The sequence below is a fragment of the Macaca nemestrina genome, chromosome 4 (genome assembly GCF_043159975.1).
Source record: "Macaca nemestrina isolate mMacNem1 chromosome 4, mMacNem.hap1, whole genome shotgun sequence".
Classification (NCBI taxonomy): domain Eukaryota; kingdom Metazoa; phylum Chordata; class Mammalia; order Primates; family Cercopithecidae; genus Macaca; species Macaca nemestrina.
The window spans coordinates 87031884-87054094 of record NC_092128.1 but is presented as its reverse complement, the minus strand read 5'-3'; the positions used below and the strand labels follow the sequence as shown (position 1 = coordinate 87054094).

The window sequence follows — 22211 nt, the reverse complement described above, 5'->3', positions numbered from 1 at the left end:
CCCAAAGTTATTCCATATTAGGTAATAAGCTATAGTAGAATATGTATATTTCCTACTATATATAAACACACACACATATATAGTATATCTATATATATATACACACACACACAGATAGTATCATTTATATATATATAAATCTATCTATACCCATAGATACAGTATCATCTATGTAGTGTCATATATATATCATATATGATATATTAGTGAATCTGGGTAGATAAAGGGAAAGCTATTTGTGTTCTTGTATCTTTTAAGTTTGAAAGTTATTAAATAACTTTCATATAAAACTCATATATATGATACAATATAGATATGAATAGGTAGATCTCTATAGATAGTATCATTTATATATATATATATATATATATATATATGGTAGATCAGTAGATCCTGTCTATACATATATAAAATATAAATGTGGTATCATATATGAAACCATATTTATAAAGGTTCTATATGATAAACCCTTTCATAATTCCCACATCATAAAAAGTCAGTGCAATAGCTAAGCAGAGGTTTTTAATCTGGCTGTACATCAGAATCACTTTTGGACAAAAATATAGGCTAGTATCTTGTTTGTGCACTAGGCATATGTATTTGAAAATATGAAAGGAAAACAAGATATTTATGTTGATTCTGATGTGCAACCAGTTGATAACCATCACATTAGAAATTGATGATGATTTTGTATATGGTCTAATCTTTGAATGTAGACAGAGTGAGAATTTATCAATAGTAGTAAAGGACATATTGATTGGGTCCATAGACACTGTAAGAAATTGGCCTATCAGATGCAGACCCTGTGGAATGCAAATAGCTGAGATTAGCTGACAATATAGAAACCAATACAATAACAAATCCACCATGTTTCTTATGATGTTACTTTGCCTAGAATCTACATCCTTATGTTTTGCTCACTTATCTTAAGAGAAGTGAACTTTAAAGTCTCCTACTATTAATATAGCTTCATATATTTTTTCTTAATTTTTGTTTTCAGGAGAGGGTGCTTTTTTATTTTAATAACTTTCAAACCTAAAAGATACAGGAATAACACAAATAGCTTCCCTATCTTTTACCTACCTTGTTGTTTACATTTTGCCTCACTTACTTTATCATTTCTGTGCATGTACTCCCCTCTCACCTTTTCCATATCACCCTTTCTTCTCCTCCTCCTCCTCCATCTCTTGACCTGTAGCATTGTGAACTACTTAGTGGGATGGTGTTTAAACCACCAAATTTATAGTAATTTGTTACATACCATTCTAATAAAAACAATAAAATTCTACGTAATCCATAGGTGAAATAAGAAACCACAATAGAAATTAGATGCTTCTAATAATGTGATTCTAAATGAAAGATGTGAAAAGCAATGAAATATTTTAAACTAAATGTGAAGTCATTTAAATTGAGTGAATATATCACAATGTTTGAGGTACAGCTAAAATTGTTATTAGAGGAAAATTTAGAGCCTTAAATATAAGTAGTAGAAAAAAGGAAGAGAGTCAGCAACTTAAACATTTTTAAAAAGAGAAGCAGCAAACAAAACTCAAAGATAGTGGAAGGAAGAAAATACTGAAGAAAATGACAAGAACCCATAAACTAGAAAACAAACATACAAGACAGAATCAATCATGATTTCCTTGGATGACAGTAATAAAATTGTTAAGACCTTGGCAAGAGTGATCATGAAAAATATTGAAAGCTCAAGTAATCAGTATCAGAAATGAGAAAGAATCAATACAACTCTACAGACATTAAGACGTTATGAACAACATTATACTACTGTTAATGAGAATTTAGATGAAATGAACACATTCTTAGGGAAATACACCATACTATCCTGAGACAGAAAATAGAGAATGTGAATAGTCATTCATCCATTTAAGATACTGAATTTTTATTAAAAGCTCTCCCACAAAGAAGCAGTTGACTTTTACCAGTGAATTCTACAAAACCATTCAAAAGAAGACATGACACCAATCTTGCACACTTCTAGAGAGTAGAAAAAAACACAACTCATTATGTGAGGATAGTATAATTGTTTAATGACAATATGACAGGACCTTGTAAGTAAGTAGAATTTCAGGCTAATTTTTTTTCATGAGCATAGAGCCAATATTTAAAAATTTTCATTATGAGATAAAATTATAGATTGGAAAGAAATAAAACTTTATCATTCATCAGCATGTTTGTATATACCGAGAATTTAATATCTATAAAACATCAGTTTATAAGTAAATTTAGCAAGGTTACTGACTATACAAGGTCTGTATCAAAATGTATTTTTGTACATAACAACAAATAGGAAATTAAAAATCAATTTATAGCGTTATCAACAAACAAGAATAAATCTAACAAAAGATGAAAGGGATCTGCACTGGAAGCAGTATTGAAACTTAAAGATTTCTGGACATGGGGGACAAATCACGTTAATTGGAAGGCTTGTTATTTTAAAGATGTCATTTCTATACCAAACTCAACAGATGTTTTTGTGGAAATGATGGTAAAAATTTATGTGACAATGAAAGATTGCTAAACAACAAATGTTTTTTATTTAGGGTAACTGAAACATGGCATAGGATAAATGCCAAATAGATTTTTTTTCCCTTGAAACAGAGTCTCGCTCTGTTGCTCAGGCTGGAGTGTAGTGGCATGATCTTGGCTCACTGCAACCTCCGCCTCCCGAGTTCAAGCGATTCTCCTTCCTCAGCCTCCTGAGTAGCTGGGACTACAGGAGTGCACCATCCATGCCCAGCTAATTTTTATGTTTTTAGTAGAGATGGGGTTTCACCATGTTGCCCAGGTTGGTCTTGAGCTCCTGACCTCAAGTGATCTGCCACCTTGGCCTCCCAAAGTGCTGGGAATACAGATGTGAGCCACTGTGCCTGGCCAACAAATAGATTTTGAATTCATTTTTTAAAAATATTTCATTTTTGTAAGTTGGTAGTAATATACCAGTTTTATTACTGTACACTTGCTGGGTAGAGCTTAGAATTTTATAAAGAAGGATATATGATGAAACAAAGCAAGGAAAACCTACATATGCTGTTTTGTATTAAATTATCTAAATGTTATACATTATTTTACAAATTTATGTAAATGTTTGTGGCACCATCACATTAATTGTTGCATTTGCAGATTACTTTGTATTTGTACATTTTTTTTTTTTTTTTTTTAGTTTTCCTAATGTTTTCATGAGGAGCTTTCAGAAATAGAACTGTTGGGGCTTTAGCCTAAGACATTTCAAAGCCCAGATTTCTCTAAACATGTAATTTCATGATATATAAGTTTGGGTTAACTTTGTTTTCAAAAGCCACTGTTTTTATGAGTTAACTTCTAAATGAAAGCCCTAGGACACTCTAGTGTCCAAGACAGCAAAGGACCCCTTTGATTTGATCTCACTAACTATCCCACTTTAGAACTCACTACTAAATCATTTTATGGCTTTTGATATGGTTTGGCTGTGTCCCCACCCAAATCTCATCTGAATTCTCATGTGTTGTGGGAGGTAATTGAATCATTAGGGGCAGGTCTTTCCCATGCTGTTCTCATGACAGTGAATAAGTCTCATGAGATCTGATGGTTTTAAAAAGGGGAGTTTCCCTGCACAAGCTCTCTTCTCTTGTCTGCTGTGATGTGAGATGTGCCTTTTGCCTTCTGCCATGATTGTGAGGCCTCTCCAGCCACATGCAACTGTAAGTCCAATAAACTTCTTTCTTTTGTAAATTGCCCAGTCTCTGAGATATCTTTATCAGGAGTGTGAAAACAAATTAATATAGCTTTCAAGTAATTCTCTTGGTTGTTGGTCACATTATGTTTATGTGACTACCTACCTCAAACACATTAAAATCTTGTTTCTTTCTTATCATTTCTGATTATTTGTAAAGCTCCTTTCTCCCACTCCTAAGCAAAACCTATTCCCCTTTCAAGAGTGAGCTCCTAGCTCATTGTATTTTAGAGTTATCTGATCTTGTCTCCAGTTTCTCTCTCCACAATGATGTTCTATAGCATTTACTGTCTAAAACATTCATTTGTGTTTTTAATTATGTTGAATTTTATTAGCATCATGTAACTCAGAAATACAGATTTATTTATTTATTTTTGGATTTGAATCTTTTTTCTACTACTCATGTCCCTGTGGCCTTGGCCAAGTTACTTCTCTGAATTCAAGCTTCCTGAATCTGTTACATAGATTCAGAATGATACTGATCTTGTATGGTCATCATGAGGATTCGTATTCATATATAGCATATAGCTCCTGGAATACATAATATTCTTGTTAAGTAGGAGATAGTAATAGCAGTGCTATTAACTGGTGATATTATTTTCAGTAACCTGTTCTCCCTGGCTTTGCTTGAAAGAATTATTAGCTATTGCTACATCAGTGATTTATATGGATCGTATTTTAGAGTTGCTCAGGTAGGAAGCAGTTGGGTCAAAAGCTAAACATACTTTTGATTCAGGAATGCTTTCTTAAAATTAGACTTTGTTTTCTTAATCCATGATATAATACTGTGTAATGGCTCTTTAACTGGCAGCTATATAGGCAATTTCTCTATAGGATGCCTGAGACTTAGAAGAATTGGTGTTAATTATAAGACAGAAAGATGTGGATTAAGAAAAATTCTACTCAGACTTCAGCTCATGGTTGAACTTGGTATCATGATAACAAGAGGTCAAGTTACCTTGAATTAGGGTGCCTTCTGATTTGCCTGCTGTAGAGGAGGACTTCATATCTTTTGGAAGAATGCATGCAGGGTTTTCAGAGGTGACATGACTATCACTGTGTCACGTAGTTTATAAATGTTAAACCAGACCATCTCAAGTCTTTCAGATGTGAAGAAAATCCTTTCAGTTGCTTTTTCCAATAGTCAAAACAGGAAATTAATTGTATTGAATTGAAAATCTAGAGGAATGTCAAGGAACACGATGTACTTAACCAGCGCACTGGATGGCACAATGAATCTGTGCCCAGGAGATAACCTATGGCCTAAAGAATGAATCTGTTTGAGAAGTAGAAATCTGTTAGGTTCTGGGAGACTCCTTATAAACATGGAAGGATTGAATTGCTGAACTTCAAATGGTTGTCACCTCTAGTTACTCCCTTCTGAATGCATCCTAAAATATCTTATTTCTGTTAGTTGCACAATGGCTGGTTCTTCACCCACAGAGTGTTTAATGGATAGATTTATGGACTTGGGTAATAAACTGAATCAGGGCCATCTCATTGTGTACACAGATTACTCCACTTGGCCTGAAATCAAAACCTCCCTATTCTTAGTCAACAGCTAAGAACATCAGGTAAGTTTATGTTTCAGCATCCTAGGGCCTTGTTACATGTTTTGTTTGAAACTTAAAACTTTTTTTTTTTTCATTTCAGAGATAATTTCCCAAGAGATTTGTGTAGTTATGGATTCAAAAGAAGATAACAAACATGTAGGTCATCTTCTTGAAGAAGTGCTAAAAAGTGAATTAAATGTAAGTATTCAAAGACTGATTCTGATAAATTCTGATTGCCAAAAACTTTTATAGCATAAAGATATCTTTCTTGGAAAAAAACATAAAAATCCTTTAATCGTAATGTTCTTATTATTTTGCCTCGATGAGATCCTTTGGTCTGCCAGCAGTTAGGGTCTGAAACATACTCCGTCACCCTTTTCATTCCTTTTGCGGATTTTCTTCCAGTCTCCATGTGTGATGTCCTTTAGGAAGCCCTGCCTGATGCCTGCACTCCCCAGAATAAGGCTGAGACTTGTCTTAAGAGGCATGGTGGCCAGTACATGCTAGATGCTTAGTAAAGTTTGTAGACTCTATGAAGATTAGAGAGATTAAGAAGAGGGAGGGGGAAAATAAGAGGCATGATGACAAAAGGTGAAATAATCATGATTTTGGAAAAGCGAGTGAATGTGAAGTGACCAACTTCGTAGTTAAACTCATATCTAATATTAGGGCTAGGAAAATAGAAGATGCAATAAGTGTGAGGGTGTCTATAGGAACTTTTTATAATTTTACCACCAAGCACTGCCATTAATCATTTTTATGACAACTTTCAAGCATTTTGTTGCCAAACTTATTTTTGTATATTTTAATTAATTACCCTGTTTTCATTAAAATATATAACTTCTAATCAGAGTTTATGTTAAACATGGGATGACCTTTTAACATCGTACATAATTCTCATCAAAAGCAGAGGGTAAAAGTTCATTTTAGCTTTGTAATTTTTTTTTTTTTTTTTTTTTGAGATGGAGTCTCACTCTGTCACGAGGCTGGAGTGCAGTGGTGCGATCTCAGCTCACTGCAACCTCCATCTTCTGGGTTCATGTGATTCTCCTGCCTCAGCCTCCACCACACCCATTAGCTGTGTAATTTTATCATGATAGTGCAGTTGGAAAGAGAACAGGCTCTGATATCAGACTGCTTGTATTTTGGATGTCAGCTCTATTTCCTAATTTCCTTGTCTGTACATTGAAAATGTTAATCACATCTACGTTCTACAGTTGCTGGGTGAGTTGAATAAAATGAATATATTTAAAGTGCTTAGAGAAGCATCTGGCATGCAGTACGTTTTCAATGAATTTGAACTATAATTAAACTTTCAATGATAAGTTGACAGAGTGGTGTGACAGTATTAGATAGTACAGACTGTTAGTTCTCATACTTTAGTGCTATATAGATACATGAGTTGTTAAAATTAACAAATTAACCAGTGTCTTCTACCTCCTCCTTTCTGAAGAATCTAATTTGAATTAGTATGCTTTAACTTAAAGTTTATAGCTGAAAGATGACAGTGAACTTTCTACTGTATATATTCTTACATTCATGTCATTACCTACTATACTTTCTCCCTCAAACCATTATTCTTAGTCATATAAGTAAATATATATGTAATAGTCACTACAAATCCTTATGTTGATATCTTAAAAATCATTTCGGTTTTCTGGAACTAATCCTGCAATAGATGTTCTAGTGAGGGCTCATGGGCACAGTATTCCCAAGTTCTTCCATGTGAATAAAATTATTCTTTTGCTCAAAATCTTCAAGGTGGTTTTGGCTAGATTAAAAACAATCTTGATTCAGTAATTTTTTGTTGAGTATCTTCGATATGCCAATCTATTTTCTTTTGTCATAAAGTATTTTGGTCAAGTGTGATGAAAATCTGACTTTCTTTGTTTTATAAGTGATTTAGTCTGTTTGCCTGGATGCTCAAATAATTCTTTTCCTTTAAAGTCCATTTGTTTTACTACAGGTTTCTTAATTATGGTCATTTTGGCTGATATTGCTAGGTACATAGTAGATTCTTCTGTGTAGTTTCAAATATTTTTGTATGACATTATTTCTTCAGTATTTTCTGTTTGGTTACTTCAGTTTTCTTCAGAGATTCCTGTTGCCTGAAGCTTACATGTTCTTTGGCCATCTACAGCTATTACCTTCTCTTGAGTTTTTCTAATCTCTTAATTTCTTCTTAATTTTCTTACTTTCCATCTTTTATTTCTGTTCAGTCATTACCTTTTGTGTTTTTTTCTAATTTAGTCTTCATTTCTGAAATATTTTTTAAATTTTTTCTCTTCTCATCACCTTGTTTCTAAGTTATTCCAAGTCTGACTTTTATAGTTGTCATTTTCTTAATTTCTTTTAGCTTATTAAATATTGGGTTACAGTATTTATTTACTTTATGACTGGGTGTTTCTGATGTGCATGTGTTTCCTGTAGGGATATTATTTTGCTTTTTAGTCTTTTCTTTTTCTTTCTGTCATTAATATATCAAATAATATATATATTTTTGAGACAGGGTCTTGCTCTGTCACCCAGGGTGCAGTGCACTGCTACTATCATGGCTCACTGTAGCCTTGGCCTTGGCCTCCTGGGCTCAAGCGATCCTCCCACCTCATCTTCCAGAGTAGCTGGGACCACAGGCACACACTGCAATGCCCAGCTAATTTTTTTTTTTTTTCCTTTTTGTAGAGAGAGGAGTCTCCATATCTTGCCCAGGCTGGTCTGAAACTCCTGGCCTCAAGTGATCCTCTCACGTTGGCCTCCCAAAGGGCAGAAATACAGGCATGGCTGCTGCACCTAGCCCTATTGTTCCTTTTTAAGTAAAAGAGCTTTCTCTAGTTTTAGGAGGAAGGGATAAGTCAAAATAACACCTCTGTGTCCGTGCTTTGCCTGTACTTTGTCTTTCCTTTGTTCCTAGTGCACCTCTTTTGGTCCATCTAGACTTCTCAGGTTGGTGCTTTAACATACTAGGGTGCTTCTGTTTATTGGTTTTGAATGTGCTTTGGACCCATACCCCCAGATATCCCTAGCAGAGAACCTTCATGTGGCTTCTTTGTTTTCAACTTTGAATTAAAGCCTACAAAGGATTTATCCCTTGGGAAAGGGATTTATCTATCTACAAAGGATTTATCCCTTGGGAAAGGGAAAAATCCTCCCTTGGGAAAGGATTTATCTAGTTTTATATACTTTTTGTCTTCTCTTATAAAGGTAAATTTATCTCATGACATTTTTCAGCTAGTTTTTGTTGCTATTCCCAGAATGGAATGGCCTGCTAAGGTATCCAGAAAGTATCTGATGATGATTTTGTTGCTTTCTGTCTTTTTTGGTTTACTCCCATTTTTTCCTACAGTTTCTTAAACTGTGTGTGTCTTTATATGTGCTACCAATTTATCCCTACCCACTAATATTATTTTTTTTAGACACCGTTTCACTCGGTTGCCCAGGCTGGAGTGCAGTGGCATGATCTCAGCTCATCACAACGTACGCCTCCCAGGTTCAAATGATTCTCGTGCCTCAGCCTCCCAAATATTGGTTTTATAGTAGATAATGTCTGTAGGTTTTTGGTTTTGATATCCTCCTTGCCTTTTCTGTTTTTATGAAGGGTCTGCAGAGATTCAAAGACTAAAATGATATTTCTAGGGTTCCAGAATCTTTTTCCCCTTTATTCTTTGTGTGCTCTCCTGGCCATTTATAATTTTTAAAGAGCACTTACATTTCTCTTTTAATTTCAAGTATTGAATTCGTCTATAAATATAGATAGACATAGCAAATTTGGAATTTTTAAAAAATTAGGTTTGACTTGAAGTTAGGGATTTCCTTCATATAATAAAACTAAGAAGTATTCATATATTCAAAAGTGAGAAAATCACCGTTCCTCAAAAATTTCTTAATTGTAATATCTTCCTTTTTGGAGATAAATTAGACTTTTTATTTATTTTTAATGAATAGCTAATGTAGAACTTCTAAAACTGAACTTTGGATGTCCTGTTATTTTACTCAGAGAATCTTGGTTCACCTTGAAAGGAGATATCATTCCTGCTAAGCCTTCCCTGGCTTCTAATTTGGTTAAAAAGAATTAAAAGTTTAAAAACCTGTTATACCACACAGACTTAAGAGAATGCTTTCTCTTAGAAACAGCCACAACAGGCTGGGTGCGGTGGCTCATGCCTGTAATCCCAGCACTTTGGGAGGCCGAGGCGGGCAGATCACGAGGGGAGGAGATTGAGACCATCCTGGCTTAACACGGTGAAACCCCGTCTCTATTAAGAATATAAAAAATTAGCCGGGCGTGGTGGTGGGCGCCTGTAGTCCCAGCTACTTGGGAGGCTGAGGCAGGAGAACGGCATGAACCCTGGAGGCAGAGCTTGCAGTGAGCTGAGATCACACCACTGCACTCCAGCCTGGGTGACAGAGAGAGACTCCGTCTCAAAAAATTAAATTAAATTAAATTAAATTAAATTAAAATTTTTTTAAAAAGAAAAAGAAACAGTCACAACACTGATTATGCAGTGTCAGGAGTAGTACTGAAATGGGTAGTTTCCCTGACACCTTCATAGGACTGGCTAAGGGGTTGGCTCATTAACCTCTTAACCTCTCATGGGACGGGGGAAGCATGCAGGTGAGCGGGTAGAGGGGCCAGGACAAGTGCTTCTGGGCACGCTGGCAGGAATAGAACTTCATGTGGCTCCATGACAGCATCTAGTGGGGTATCCATGACCCCTGAAGCCCCAGAAGACATGTGTTACATTGTGCTCTTTTACCTTTGCTCTCTACAAACAGCTTAAATGTTTAACAGCTCAGTGGAGGGTCAGGATGACAGCCTTTTGCACCAGCCCTCTTGGTACCAGAGTTCTTGTTCGGCATCTGGGAGGAATCAGGCCGCATCAGTTAATCGAAGGGTGGTGAATGTGGAGGATTTTATTGAGGAGTGGAAGTGGCTTTCAGTGGGATGGGGTGCTGGAAAGGGGATGGAGTGGAAAGGTGGTCTTCCCCTGGAGTTTGGCTGTCCCCTGCTGAACTCTTCTCTGAGGTCCTACTGTCAAGCTGTCCTTCTGAAATCTCACCTTCAAGCTGTCCCTCTGAAGTCAAACTGCTTCTTTTTGACAGCTACTGCTTCTCTTCTAGCCTCTTCTGTTCCACTCTGCTGCCCCTCTGACACCACTCTGCTAGTGGAGCCTGGGGTTTTTTATGGGTACAGGATGGGAGGCAGGGCAGTCCAAAAAGCAGCATTTGTGTGGGAAAACAGGAATGCATGTTCTCACTTTGGGTCACAGTACCCAGGCTTAAGGGTGTGGCCCTCACCAGGGACTGCCCTCTTCTACTCAGTATTTCCCTGCCTCCTGTCTGTATCAGTACTATGCAGTTCTTTTCTCTTTAAAATAATCCTATGATTTCCCCCTTTTATTTTACAAATAGAAATACGGAAACTTGCAGTTTGATTTGCCTAATATCATGTAACTAGTGAATATAGATGCTAGTTGATTCAAAATGGTCTCTACTAATTAATATTCTTCTAAGGAAAGGTGAGATAAAAGACTGAGATTTTTAAGTTTGGCAAAGGGCTAATACCTAATGTCTGAAAGACATCCCCTTGGGAAAGGATTTATCTAGTTTTATATACTTTTTCTCTTCCTTTATGAAGGTAAATTTATCTCATGACATTTTTCAGCTTAATAACTTACAAACACAAAATGCAATGTATTCTAACATTTTCACCTCTCAAAGCTTTCATCCTACTTTGAAAGAATGTGTAAAAAGGATGATGTCACCACTATTGAAATCCTGGCATCTGTAGGGCAGATCAGTGTGGGTGTGGAGCTTCTCAACACATAATGGGAGGATTGTTTTGTTAACATGAAAAGAAAAAATGTTTTCCTTTGAAATTAAGGGAAAAGATTGGATATGTTTATTGTAATTATCTATACTAGAATTTTGCAACATACCTTACAGGTGAACCAAACATCTAACTTTAATGATGAACACCAAATACCTGGAAGAGGTTGTTAAAAAGTTAAGTAAAGAGCTAACTTGGGGAGAGGCACCTTTCCTTTTTCCCCCATTCACAGGCACTTTTCACTGATTCTTAAAGGACAGGGCTTTGCTGTCAGTCTTGCTATTTTCCTCTTCCATTTTCCTCAGCAGTTTGAAGTATTTCACAGACCTTACCAGCTTTGGAGATAGAGCTCTCCAGAGATAGATCAGGGTGGTAGTAGACAGTTGTAAAGGGACCTCTCTCACTTCTTCCCAATTTTCAGTAAATATCCAAAATAGTTTATACTACATACTGAACTGAAGGTAGTAAGGAATTTATAAGTAGGAAGATGTGATTAGTCTTTTATTCCTAAATTCTCTAGTTTATTTACCAAATAATAAATGCCTATCATGATATACTCACTAGATATGGGAAGTTGAACTGAACAAGTATGATTTCCTATTTCCAAGGAGCATATTGTCCAGTTGGGGATAAAAAAGTAAACGAATGCAAATTAAAATGTCAAATTGTGATGAATATTCTAAGGAAAACCTAACTGTGCTTATATAAAAGAGCCAGAGAAAGTGACTTAGATTGGGAGTGGAAGGCAGTAAGTGAAATCTCTTGGCAGACGTGGTATTTAACTTAAGCCTTTAAGGATAATAATTATCGATTTAAAGAACAAACCAGAAGTAACAGTATGTGAAAGGCACATAAAGAGCTTCGTTGGGGCACAGAAAGAAAGCGTCTGTGGTTGGAGATGGAAATGGAGTGGAAGTGGGAGTAGAAGGAGACAAGAAAAGAGCTGGGGACAGACCCAGAGACAGCCTTGTAGGCTTTTTATGTTGAGTTCACCACTTCTACTGTTACCATTGCTACTATTATCATTTATATATTGTTTTAAGGGGAAAATGAAGTGAGAGAAGACTTTATTTGAAAATGACATGATCCACTTTATCTTTACAAGAAGATTATTTTGGCTGCTCCCTCTTAAAAATACAGTTCTACAGAGGAAACCTCTGCAGTATTTGTTTTCATACATCATGTCACCTTAAATGCATATAAGTGGGTTCAACCCAATATTCACTCCTGTAATAAAAGAATGGAACTCCTAAAGAATGCTGATCTATACTTTTAACAAACAGGGACTGTAGGGGCTTTTCACATATTTTGGTTATCCACTCCTTCCTGTTTCCTGGAGCACATAATTTAATTATTGTTTTGAGTAATCACAAATGACAAGCAGGGTGTAACTGAAAATCATGTGTAAAGCATGCTTTGATTTTGTTGAGGCTGTTCTATGGTACTTAGTTTTTTTTTTTTTTTTTCTTTTGCCCTCAAGGTTGTGTCCAGTGTATGGATCTATGCCTTTTATTATAGACCTCAGTAAATTCACTGTATGACATATTAGTCAAACAAAACATCAAAAATAGCACATGCAATAAAGAAAAGCAGAGAGAAGATAAACAAAGCAAATTAAGCCACAGCAGTATCCTAAGACCTATCCAAAACAGTTATTTTATGCTTATTTTGATACATATTATATTTAGTCTGAATATACAGGCTTTTCATTTGTTTGCACCTGAATACTGTATAGTCAACAATGAAATAACACTGGAAAGCTCCTTTTTTTCTCTTGCACCTCTCACTCTGAATGGTACCACATTTATGTGGTGCATGCATGTGTATACAAGAATACAGAAACTAGCCAAAAACCATCTTATTGAATTCATTTGGTTTATTTGGTATGTTAGCCAGATTTCCTGAACAATTCTCCAGAGGTGGAAAGAAACTCCAAAATGATAGACCACCTAGTTGCAGAAGGTGGTATGAATTACATTCATGTTGTATTAAATAAAATTAAGTTTATATTAATGACTGATTGTCATGGTTTTAAAATATTAATTGAGGGAGCTAGGATGATTTGCTTTAAATGCTATTTTCTCTATTTTTTTCTTTGTATATTTCACGTATCTTCATCTTTTTAATTGTTTATATTCTTGAAATACAGGAACCTGTTGAAATATTACTCTTCCTAAAGGAACCAGATGGTTAATCTGTAAAAACGGTCTTTTGCATCTTGTCTGCTTAGAAATGAGGTCATTGCTTACAAGTTCTGGACAACCATTATACTAAGCTTATGAAATAAAAACAGAAACCAACCACCATCAATTTTTGGGCATGTATTGATAAAGTCAAGTCTTAGCCTTTAATTCAGGAATTTTTTTTTTGATTTTACACAGAAAGTAAATATGTTCAGAGGAAAATTGATATAAAAAGTTGCCAAAGTTGTTTTTGTATGTAGATTATAGTTAACCGTCAGCAATTGATTTTGAAGAATGTTATATACTAAATTGCTTATGCTATTTAAATTGAGATGTAGTTTCAGAACTCAGTGATTTCACTTCATTTCATTAATTTTTTTTTCTCCAGTTATAGGATACATGATGTCTGCAAAGCATCTTTTTATGCTTATGTTATCCCTAATAATTGAGTTTGGAAATGTGTTTTATGTCAAGTGTTTGTGTGTAGTATAATTTTACTTTATAATGCCACAAAATAGATTATTTTGTTGTTCTGGTAGCTTTAGCTTAACAATGGTTCCAAGGTTTTGGTGGTTCTGGGACAACTGAATCAAATATACCACTTTGAGCTTATAACCACAGTAAATTATTCGTTATCTTGTTACCAGAGACCTTCTTTCCAAGGCCTACAACTTGTGTTAAAAAAAAAATCTTTATCTTTCTCTCTTACGTTGGCATTATATACCTTAAATGACTATTCAGCATATGAGGGTTAAAAAAAAGTCTATACAGCTTGATCCGTCATTTAAGATCTTCTGCTCTCTACACTGAACTTTTTGTCACAATGCTATTGCTGTTGTGGCTCAACATGTTTTGAAGCGATTAGTCTTCTAACTCTTGCACTCTATTCTACTGGATTGCATGCCTTCTCTATTTGTCAATTTTATGTTTTAAGGCTTAGTTGATTACTCTTTCCATGAAGTTGTCCCGAATCATTTTTTTTTAGTTATTAGATCTCCTAAATTACTCATCAATAGTTGTGTCATTCTGCATATCCTGCTTATTATTTATCCGTTTGCACATCTCTTTCACCATCTCTTATCACTGATCCCTCACATAGTGCTGTGGAGATGGAAGGAGCCAGATAAATAGTTGTGATTAAAGATGAGAGCATGATGAACCGGCAAGCTCCTGGAGTACCTCTCTACCTGGCCAACAGCCAAATATGTTGCTGGAGATAAAGAGGTAGCCTCTGGCCATCATCCATCAATCATGGGACCGGTTGAGAAGAGTTTAAAACACAAAGCATACCCAAGAAGGTCGAACTGATTTTCTAACCAGAAGAAAAAACTATGTTCACAAAAGGAGGGAAGAGAAGGTGTTGGTAGCAGATGTTGCAGAGATTAGATGAGCTGGAGTTAGCAACAGTGATGAAATTGGTGGTGAGCAGCCTTCTGTCAGGAAAGAAAGACAGTGATGGAGAAATGAGCACTGCAGAGGGGACCTTCTTAGTGAAGTGAAGAAGATAAGCCATAAGTAATATTTTTAAAATGTATTCTGTAGAATTTGCAGTAAGATTCTATGTTGATATTTGAATCTATTTTTTATATTGTCTAGAAATATACTGTTTAAAAAATATTCTGTGGTATATACATAGTTCTGAAACAAGTCACAACAAATTCAAAATGTAATTTATCCTTAGTATTTTTTAAATATTTTTAACCTCTAAGCTAAACAATGTATATTCAACAGGCTACTAATAAGTCATAATGGGAAAGTTGTATGAGAGGGAAATTTTATGTATAAATATTGCAAGTATACTTCTCATACAAGAGGAATATACCTTAATGAAAAATAGTTTGCTTATTACATAGGGTTTGATGGCAGTTTTCAGGTTGAACAAATATTGGGATGATGTTTGAATATTACTTGAAAGACTCTTGCGTGATTTTCTTGGGAATTACATGTGAAAGGACTCTTTGGTAAGCTATTCATACATATTATAGCTGATTTTAATTTTCTTTATTTTCTATCATTTTGTAAAAATGAGGTGGAAAATGGAGGTTGTTGAGAACCTTTTTAATATTTCTTATCTAGACATTTTGAGAGCAATTGTAACATTTGCAGCACAGTGTCAATCAATCATGTCATTTAAGTGATTGTCATTTTATCATCACATCATTTTAATATGGAAACAGGCTGCAATTGTACTTCTATATACAGTTGTCCCTCAATTTAGAGGGGGGTTCCAGGACTTACCTTTCTGCTCTACAAATGCCACAATTTATGGGTGCTCTAATCCCTTACCTAAAATGAAATAGTATTTACATATAACCTATATACATCCTCCTGTATACGTTAAATCATCTTCAGATTACATACAGTCTCTAATACAATATAAATGCTGTATAGTTACACTGTATTTTTATAAATTTGTATTTTTATTATTTATTTTTGTTTTTCAAATGTTTTTGACCCATGCTCGAATCCTTAGCTGTGGAACCAACCGATTCTGAAGGCAGACTACATTTAGGCAGTGTCTTTATTAGGAAAAATGAAAACTTTATGCATTTAAATTAAATTATGTTGTAAACTTAGCAAGAATTTGAAGGAAAAAAGTTGAATTAATGAATTGTTTAATGTTAGTCATTTATGTTTGCCATACCAATAGATGTAATAAAGATAAAGGCAATGGCTTTAGTTCAGTAAGGTTGCAATTGTCTTTCATTTGCTAGAATAGGACACACTCCTCAGTAAATATCTACTCCAAATGAGAGAGGGCTTTTAGATTAATGTGGATTCAAATGATAGAACCTTGTTCTGGCTCAGAGTGTGATCCAGGCAACAGTTATATCAGTATCAACTGGAAGCTTCTTAGAAATGTTTATTCTTAGCTTTACCCCAAATCTAAAAGAATTAAAATCTGCATTTCTAACAGGATTCTCATGAATTCCCATGGACATTGAAATTCGAGAAACACACATCTAAAATTTATTTCTTTTTCCCATTAGGCTACAAACTTCTTGAGGGAAGAAACCTGTCTAGTCATTGACATGGTCTCAGTATACAATTTAGTGTCTGGCTTGTAGCTATCAATAAATATTGGTCAAATGAATGAAATTATATTAATCTATCAATGGCTAAGATACTCTGTTCTTTGTGATTTTGTTTTATTTTTAATTAAGACAGATAGGATTTGTTCATTTTAACTTGCCAATTCTCAGCTTGCAAATGTTTTATGCATTACTAATACATATAAAAGGATTATATTACTGTTTGTATCTTTTTCACATATCATTAGTGATTTCTGCTAATAGGACAGAACATGCCTGCCAAACATGATTTATGAGTTAATGCCAGTCATTTCCCATCTACTACACATTGTCTTTTAGTTATAGTATAATCTGTCATGAAAGCTCAACAGAAAAAGGAGCAGGGTGGTATTTTGCAGCTTTACACTTTGTGTTGATACTATATAACTTTGGATGTATAATAAAACGGGGCTGGGTGTGGTGGCTCCTGCCTGTAATCCCAGCACTTTGGGAGGTTGAGGCAGGTGGATCACCTGAGGTCAGAGATTCGAGACCAGCCTGGCCAACATGGTGAAAGCCCCATTTTACTAAAAATACAAAAATTAGCCAGGCATGGTGGTGGGCACCTGTAATCCCAGCTACTTGGGAGGCTGAGGCAGGAGAATCACTTGAACCCAAGAGGTGGAGGTTGCAGTGAGCCAAGATGACACCACTGCATTCCAGCATGGGTGACAGAGCAAAACCCTGTCTCAAAAAATAAAAAATAAAAAAAAAAATAAAACAGGAGCTTTAAATTATTTGTGTTAGGTGCTCAAGGTTTGTTAGCATTAGAGCTTGTCATTTTCCATTCCGTGGTCCTTGTAATGTTGCATCAGAACAATAGTTGGTTTTCAACATGAGTTTTAACAGTGAGAGAGGGATGCACAAAGGAAGACTTACCACAATAATGTCTTCTACCACCAACGGCTCAGCACACGTTTAATGCAGTGGGTGAGAAGCACTTGATATTACTTCGACATCAAATCTGAAGACTGAATTGGAGGACACTTCTTAAGTACTTTCTACCCTATCCAGGACCCAGAAACATCACTGTTAAGGGAATGTGTACACTGGCAATTAAGATTGTTAGTACTTAACTGACTTTCTCCAGAATACATGTTCCTCCCCCGCACCCCTTCCCCCTGGAGTTAACTTTGGGACATGTAGAATCACTCCTCTCTGGGTAAGGGTCTTGTGATGTCTGTGACAAGGTAATAGTACCTAGAGTAACACTGATGTCCAGTGTGCTTTGGAGGTTGTGTATGTGGACCTGGGAGTTTCAACAGGCCTGAGTCTGAGTGCTAGCCCCTTACTGGCTGTGTAATCTTTGATTAAACTTTTGTGCCTGTGCGGCTTTATAACATGAGGATGATAATACCTGCCTGTGCATAGGTGTACTATGCAGTTTTAACAAGATAATTGTTGAAAGTATTTAGCACAGATTCTGGAAAGTTATAAAGCCTCAATAAATACAATATATTAAATGTAAAGGGATAATGGAGATATGATTTAAAGGGTCCTCTAAAAGTGGAAGTTAAGAAGTGAGTAGAGTTATAACAGCAAGCATTTAATAAAGCACTGTGCATTAGGTGACCAAAACATGAATGTTATTGGGTCTTTACATATATTCAAAGATGAATGACTTGACAGCATACACGTTAGACTTTAGACTTTCTGGAACAGCAGTTGCTGGGAAAAGTCCTTGGACTCAGACAGAGGCAGTGTCCACTGCATTATGTAGCACTGCAAATGGATCTTCTGGGCTGAATGTTAGACTCCAGTCTTTGTGCTGGGACTTTTAAGTTGCATAGTGAGGGAAGCACCACTCTCTTGTGTGATAAGAGATTGGGATCCAATAGCAGTGCAATGTCTCAGAACCTTGGTTATAGTACTATTCTGCCTACCCAGTGTCTGGGATTAGGAGAGTATCAAACCTGCTTTAGTATGACCAGCTAGCTAGGGTTTAAGTCCTATGGTGGCAGGTCATGAAGTGGAGGGCCACTGGTATGATCCACCAGCTTATGATTCACGGTTAGCAGGCTATAGCTTCTACAACGTAGCTGACTGGTAACCCAATTTATTTATTAGCTCACAACTCTACCAGGATTGACTTCTTTAAAGCCTTCTACGAGGACAAGCTATAGAGAAGACATCTTGGAAAAGTTAACCCTTACCCTTCACATACTAACTTAGCCAATCCTCATATCAATTCTATGATGTACTCATTTTACTGAGGAGTAAACCAAGCCACAGGGCTTATGTAGCTTACCCAAAGTCACACAGCAACGATGTTCCAGAGATAGATTTAAACCCAGTGATCTTGGTACCAAAGTCCATGCTCTTTACTACACACATACACACACATACAAAAAGAAAAACTTAAAAGCTTATTCTAAGAAATAGTAAATGCTGAATGCTAGATAGACAAAAAGGGATGTTAATTGTTGTCATGTTCACAGAGTGGAAAGAAAATACATGTCTCTACAAGTCACTTGTTTATACCTATATTAGTGCCATTGTTTGAATGGTAGAAAGGCTAGAAGTTGGCAGATTCAGACTCAAGAGATGACCCAGCCAACTTTTTCTGTAAAAAGATGATTGACTTTTCAGAAACACATAGAGGTTGAACCTCTGACTCATGGGAATTGAACCAAAACCTTTCAGCCTTAGTTAGGCCTTAATGCTTTTTGAAATGAAAACTTTTTTGACAATCCATCTTTATTCCTAATATCAATGCTTTGTATAGTATTAATATTGTGAATACACAGATGTTTGCATTTAGTTTATGGTAAATCTTTCCTAAACTCTTATTTGTTATGATGTAAGGAAAGTTTGATTTTTTGTTGTTGTACTTTAATTTACTGAACACATTGGAAGGTTGTTTTAAATTTTGTTTAAATGTCCTTTGAACCAAAATATTTACAGAAGAAGTTCTAGCCAGCAGATTGTTCCATTTGTTGTATTTGAGTGTGGAAACATCAGGAATGACAGCATATCATGATGCCATAGGAATTTTTTTTTTTATATATAAACAACCTAATAGCATTGTCTAATGTGGTCTTTGTTGATTAAAAGTGTCACAGATACCTTTGCTATATTTAGGTAAAATCTAAGTTTCTTTACTGAAGCATGGAAAATGTTGATTGTTTTCTGGTTGGGAGGAAAGCAGTATGACTAAAAGAACTACACTGAACTGGGATCAATTATTAAGAGTCTCAATTTCAAGAAGGAAAAAATACAGTTTGGTTTTTCAAGAGTACAAAAATACTAATATTTGATAACTTTTATGTAAATATTGTGTATGCATTTCTGTCTTAGTCTATGGGCAATTAGCGAAGACTGACTTTAAGTGCAGTTTTAAATGTATCATGTAAGTGAACAAATATATTTTAATTACAATTACAAGAACACTATGTGGCTGGGCATTGTGCTTTCCATATATCTATATTGTACATTCTTTTTTTTTTTTTTTTTGAGATGGAGTTTCACTCTGTTGCCCAGGCTGGAGTGCAGTCCCGTGACTCAGCTCACTGCAACCTCTGCCTCCCAGGTTCAAGCAATTCTCTGCCTCAGCCTCCTGAGTAGCTGGGATTACAGGCATCCACCACCACACCCGGCTAATATTTGTATTTTTAGTAGAGATAGGGTTTCACCATCTTGGCCAGGCTGGTCTTGAACTCCTGACCTCAGGTGAGCCATCCACCTTGGCCTCCCAAAGTGCTGGGATGACAGGCATGAGCCACCGCGCTTGGCCTACATTATATATTCTAAGAGTGTACATCTTATTAACTGTTAGTTTAAGAAATACATAACAGCTTTGAAGAAGCAAGTAGATATTGAAGTCAATATGGGCTGAAGTTGTCGTAGGTATGAATGAGCCCAGTATTTGTGACAATAGAGAAAAATTTCTTCAGAGTTTAAGAATATTTGTGTTGAAGAGTGGAATGGGTGCCTAGGATTTGAAGAGGTAGAATATAAGTAGACTATGAAGGGCTTTAATGTCAAAGTCACTATTTTAGATTTAATCTAATGGGAATGACACACATATACATGTAATATATATATATATAATTGCATGTTCTTAATGAGAAAAATGAAGCTCTTCTAGGAATACTTAAAATACTCTTAATAGTTAGGGAATACTTTCCTTTTGTCTAAAGATGTACATATAAAAATGAAATAATTCCTTAAAGTGCTTAAAAATAATAGTGACAGCCAGGTGAATATGATAAAGATTATTCACAAAAATCTTCCTTCTCCATTGCTTTAAAAACAATAGAAAACAAGCAAAATTAACAGTAATCAAACAAACATGAGGGGCCCACTTAATGCAGACGTTTTTAAAAGTAACAGTCAAGAAAGTAAGTGCAGATGATAATCAGGCTGATGTCTTCTAAACCCTTCCCGTGGATCTCCCAGACCTTGTAATGGGGGCAAAAATTATTTCATTAAGATAACTCAAGGAACCTAAAACTTTTACCGTTTTTGTTAAAAAAAAAAATTGCTCCAAAACAACCCACTACTTGTACATATTCATCTAATGATGTGAATTAAATGAAAAATTTAGAATTGGGGGAAATTTTAAGTCACTTTCCTTGAAGCTAGATAATGTCTAATGTTAATTATGGCCACAAAATAGAATAAGAATCTAATAAACATTTTAGATTTAAAACAACATGATTGACCAGACCTAGGCTATGGGTAGAACTTAAAATGTGCTCTCTCCTTCTCTCACAGAAGGAAGTCAGTGAATACTGACTTATAAAAAGAAGTGAGTTATTAAGAGTATAGTGTCTTTATCCTGCCCATAGCATCTCTTCTTAACCTTTAGAAATTATACTTCTTGGAAATGAATTATCTGAAGTTTAGCAATACTTTTGGTTTTACTGCATTTGGTTTGCATTCACTAAAATTACATAATTTAAAATGACATGCATATTATTCCATTTTAATAAAACATTCATGCTTTTAGTCCTTCATTTGTCTTTCCTGGTGACTACATATATTATTCATAGAGAATTGTTGGAATGATACTTACCTTTCAGAGTAATTATTTCTATGTAGTATTTTTTGATGAGTTTTATTTTTAAAGAACTTTTCCACATTGTTCGTTCTAAAAACATATACTATTTTCTTGACACAAGATATTTTTCTTTAAAAAACTGGTGGCAAAGTTTTGTTTGTTGTTAACATTATTAAGCATTTGCTAGTGGTAAAAACATGAATGTTTCTGTCCTCAAAGATCCCAAACTCTGTCCTGAAGAAATTTATTTTAATACTTCAACAACAACAACAAAAAAAACTGAATCAGAATCTCCCTCATGTTCTCATTCTCTGCATGAAGAAGGAAACTTTAAGATTTTTTTTTTGTGTGTGTGAATTCTGAATTCACTTGTGCATCTTTGCTGAAGTTAAGATCTGGTGATATGGTTGCCTTATTTCATATCTGTGAAGTCAGAAACTTGGCAGGATGTGAAACTATATCTTACTTGCATGCAAATAAGTCAACCTGACACAGTATCATAGATACTGGTGGAAGATCTGAGACTACAGGGTCAGAGAAAAGACCATTTATTACAACCATAGCAGTAGCAAGAACAAAAATGTAGCACTTGGTTTTTTCTGAATTCCAATTTCCATGGAGAGATGCAATTAGGGTTAGTTGTTGCTAGGCAGTAGGGTTCTTTAAAAAGAACCTTGATAGTAGGAAACCCTGGCCTTATACAGGCAAATCAGCCCATCTGCTCCTCAAGAGATAACTCTGGAATGCCAAGTAAGCCTAATCCAGGGAGAGAGATGTCCCTATTTTACTGGAAAATAAATCTGCTCTAGGAAGAAATATCTCTGTTTCTGCAATTTGTACAAACA

General features: G+C 35.3%; 1 protein-coding gene and 1 long non-coding RNA gene across 7 annotated transcripts in view; one reads left to right on the top strand and one right to left on the bottom strand.

Annotated features, from left to right (window-relative positions):
- LOC105475618 (uncharacterized) overlaps positions 1–18688 on the bottom strand; it is a 45539-nt gene extending 26851 nt beyond the window's left edge. Inside the window, exons 1-2 of the long non-coding RNA XR_011622198.1 lie at positions 18613–18688; positions 17244–17335 (exon numbers count right to left, since the gene is read on the bottom strand). This is a non-coding gene — a long non-coding RNA (uncharacterized lncRNA). The remainder of the gene's footprint in view (positions 1–17243; positions 17336–18612) is intronic.
- The window catches only part of CRPPA (CDP-L-ribitol pyrophosphorylase A), a 333853-nt gene that overhangs the window by 132423 nt on the left and 179219 nt on the right, over positions 1–22211 (top strand). For all 6 annotated transcript variants that reach the window (XM_011731042.3, XM_071094909.1, XM_071094910.1 and 3 more), the window contains exon 6: positions 5384–5481. In XM_011731042.3, coding sequence (XP_011729344.2) covers positions 5384–5481 — 98 coding nt within the window. The remainder of the gene's footprint in view (positions 1–5383; positions 5482–22211) is intronic.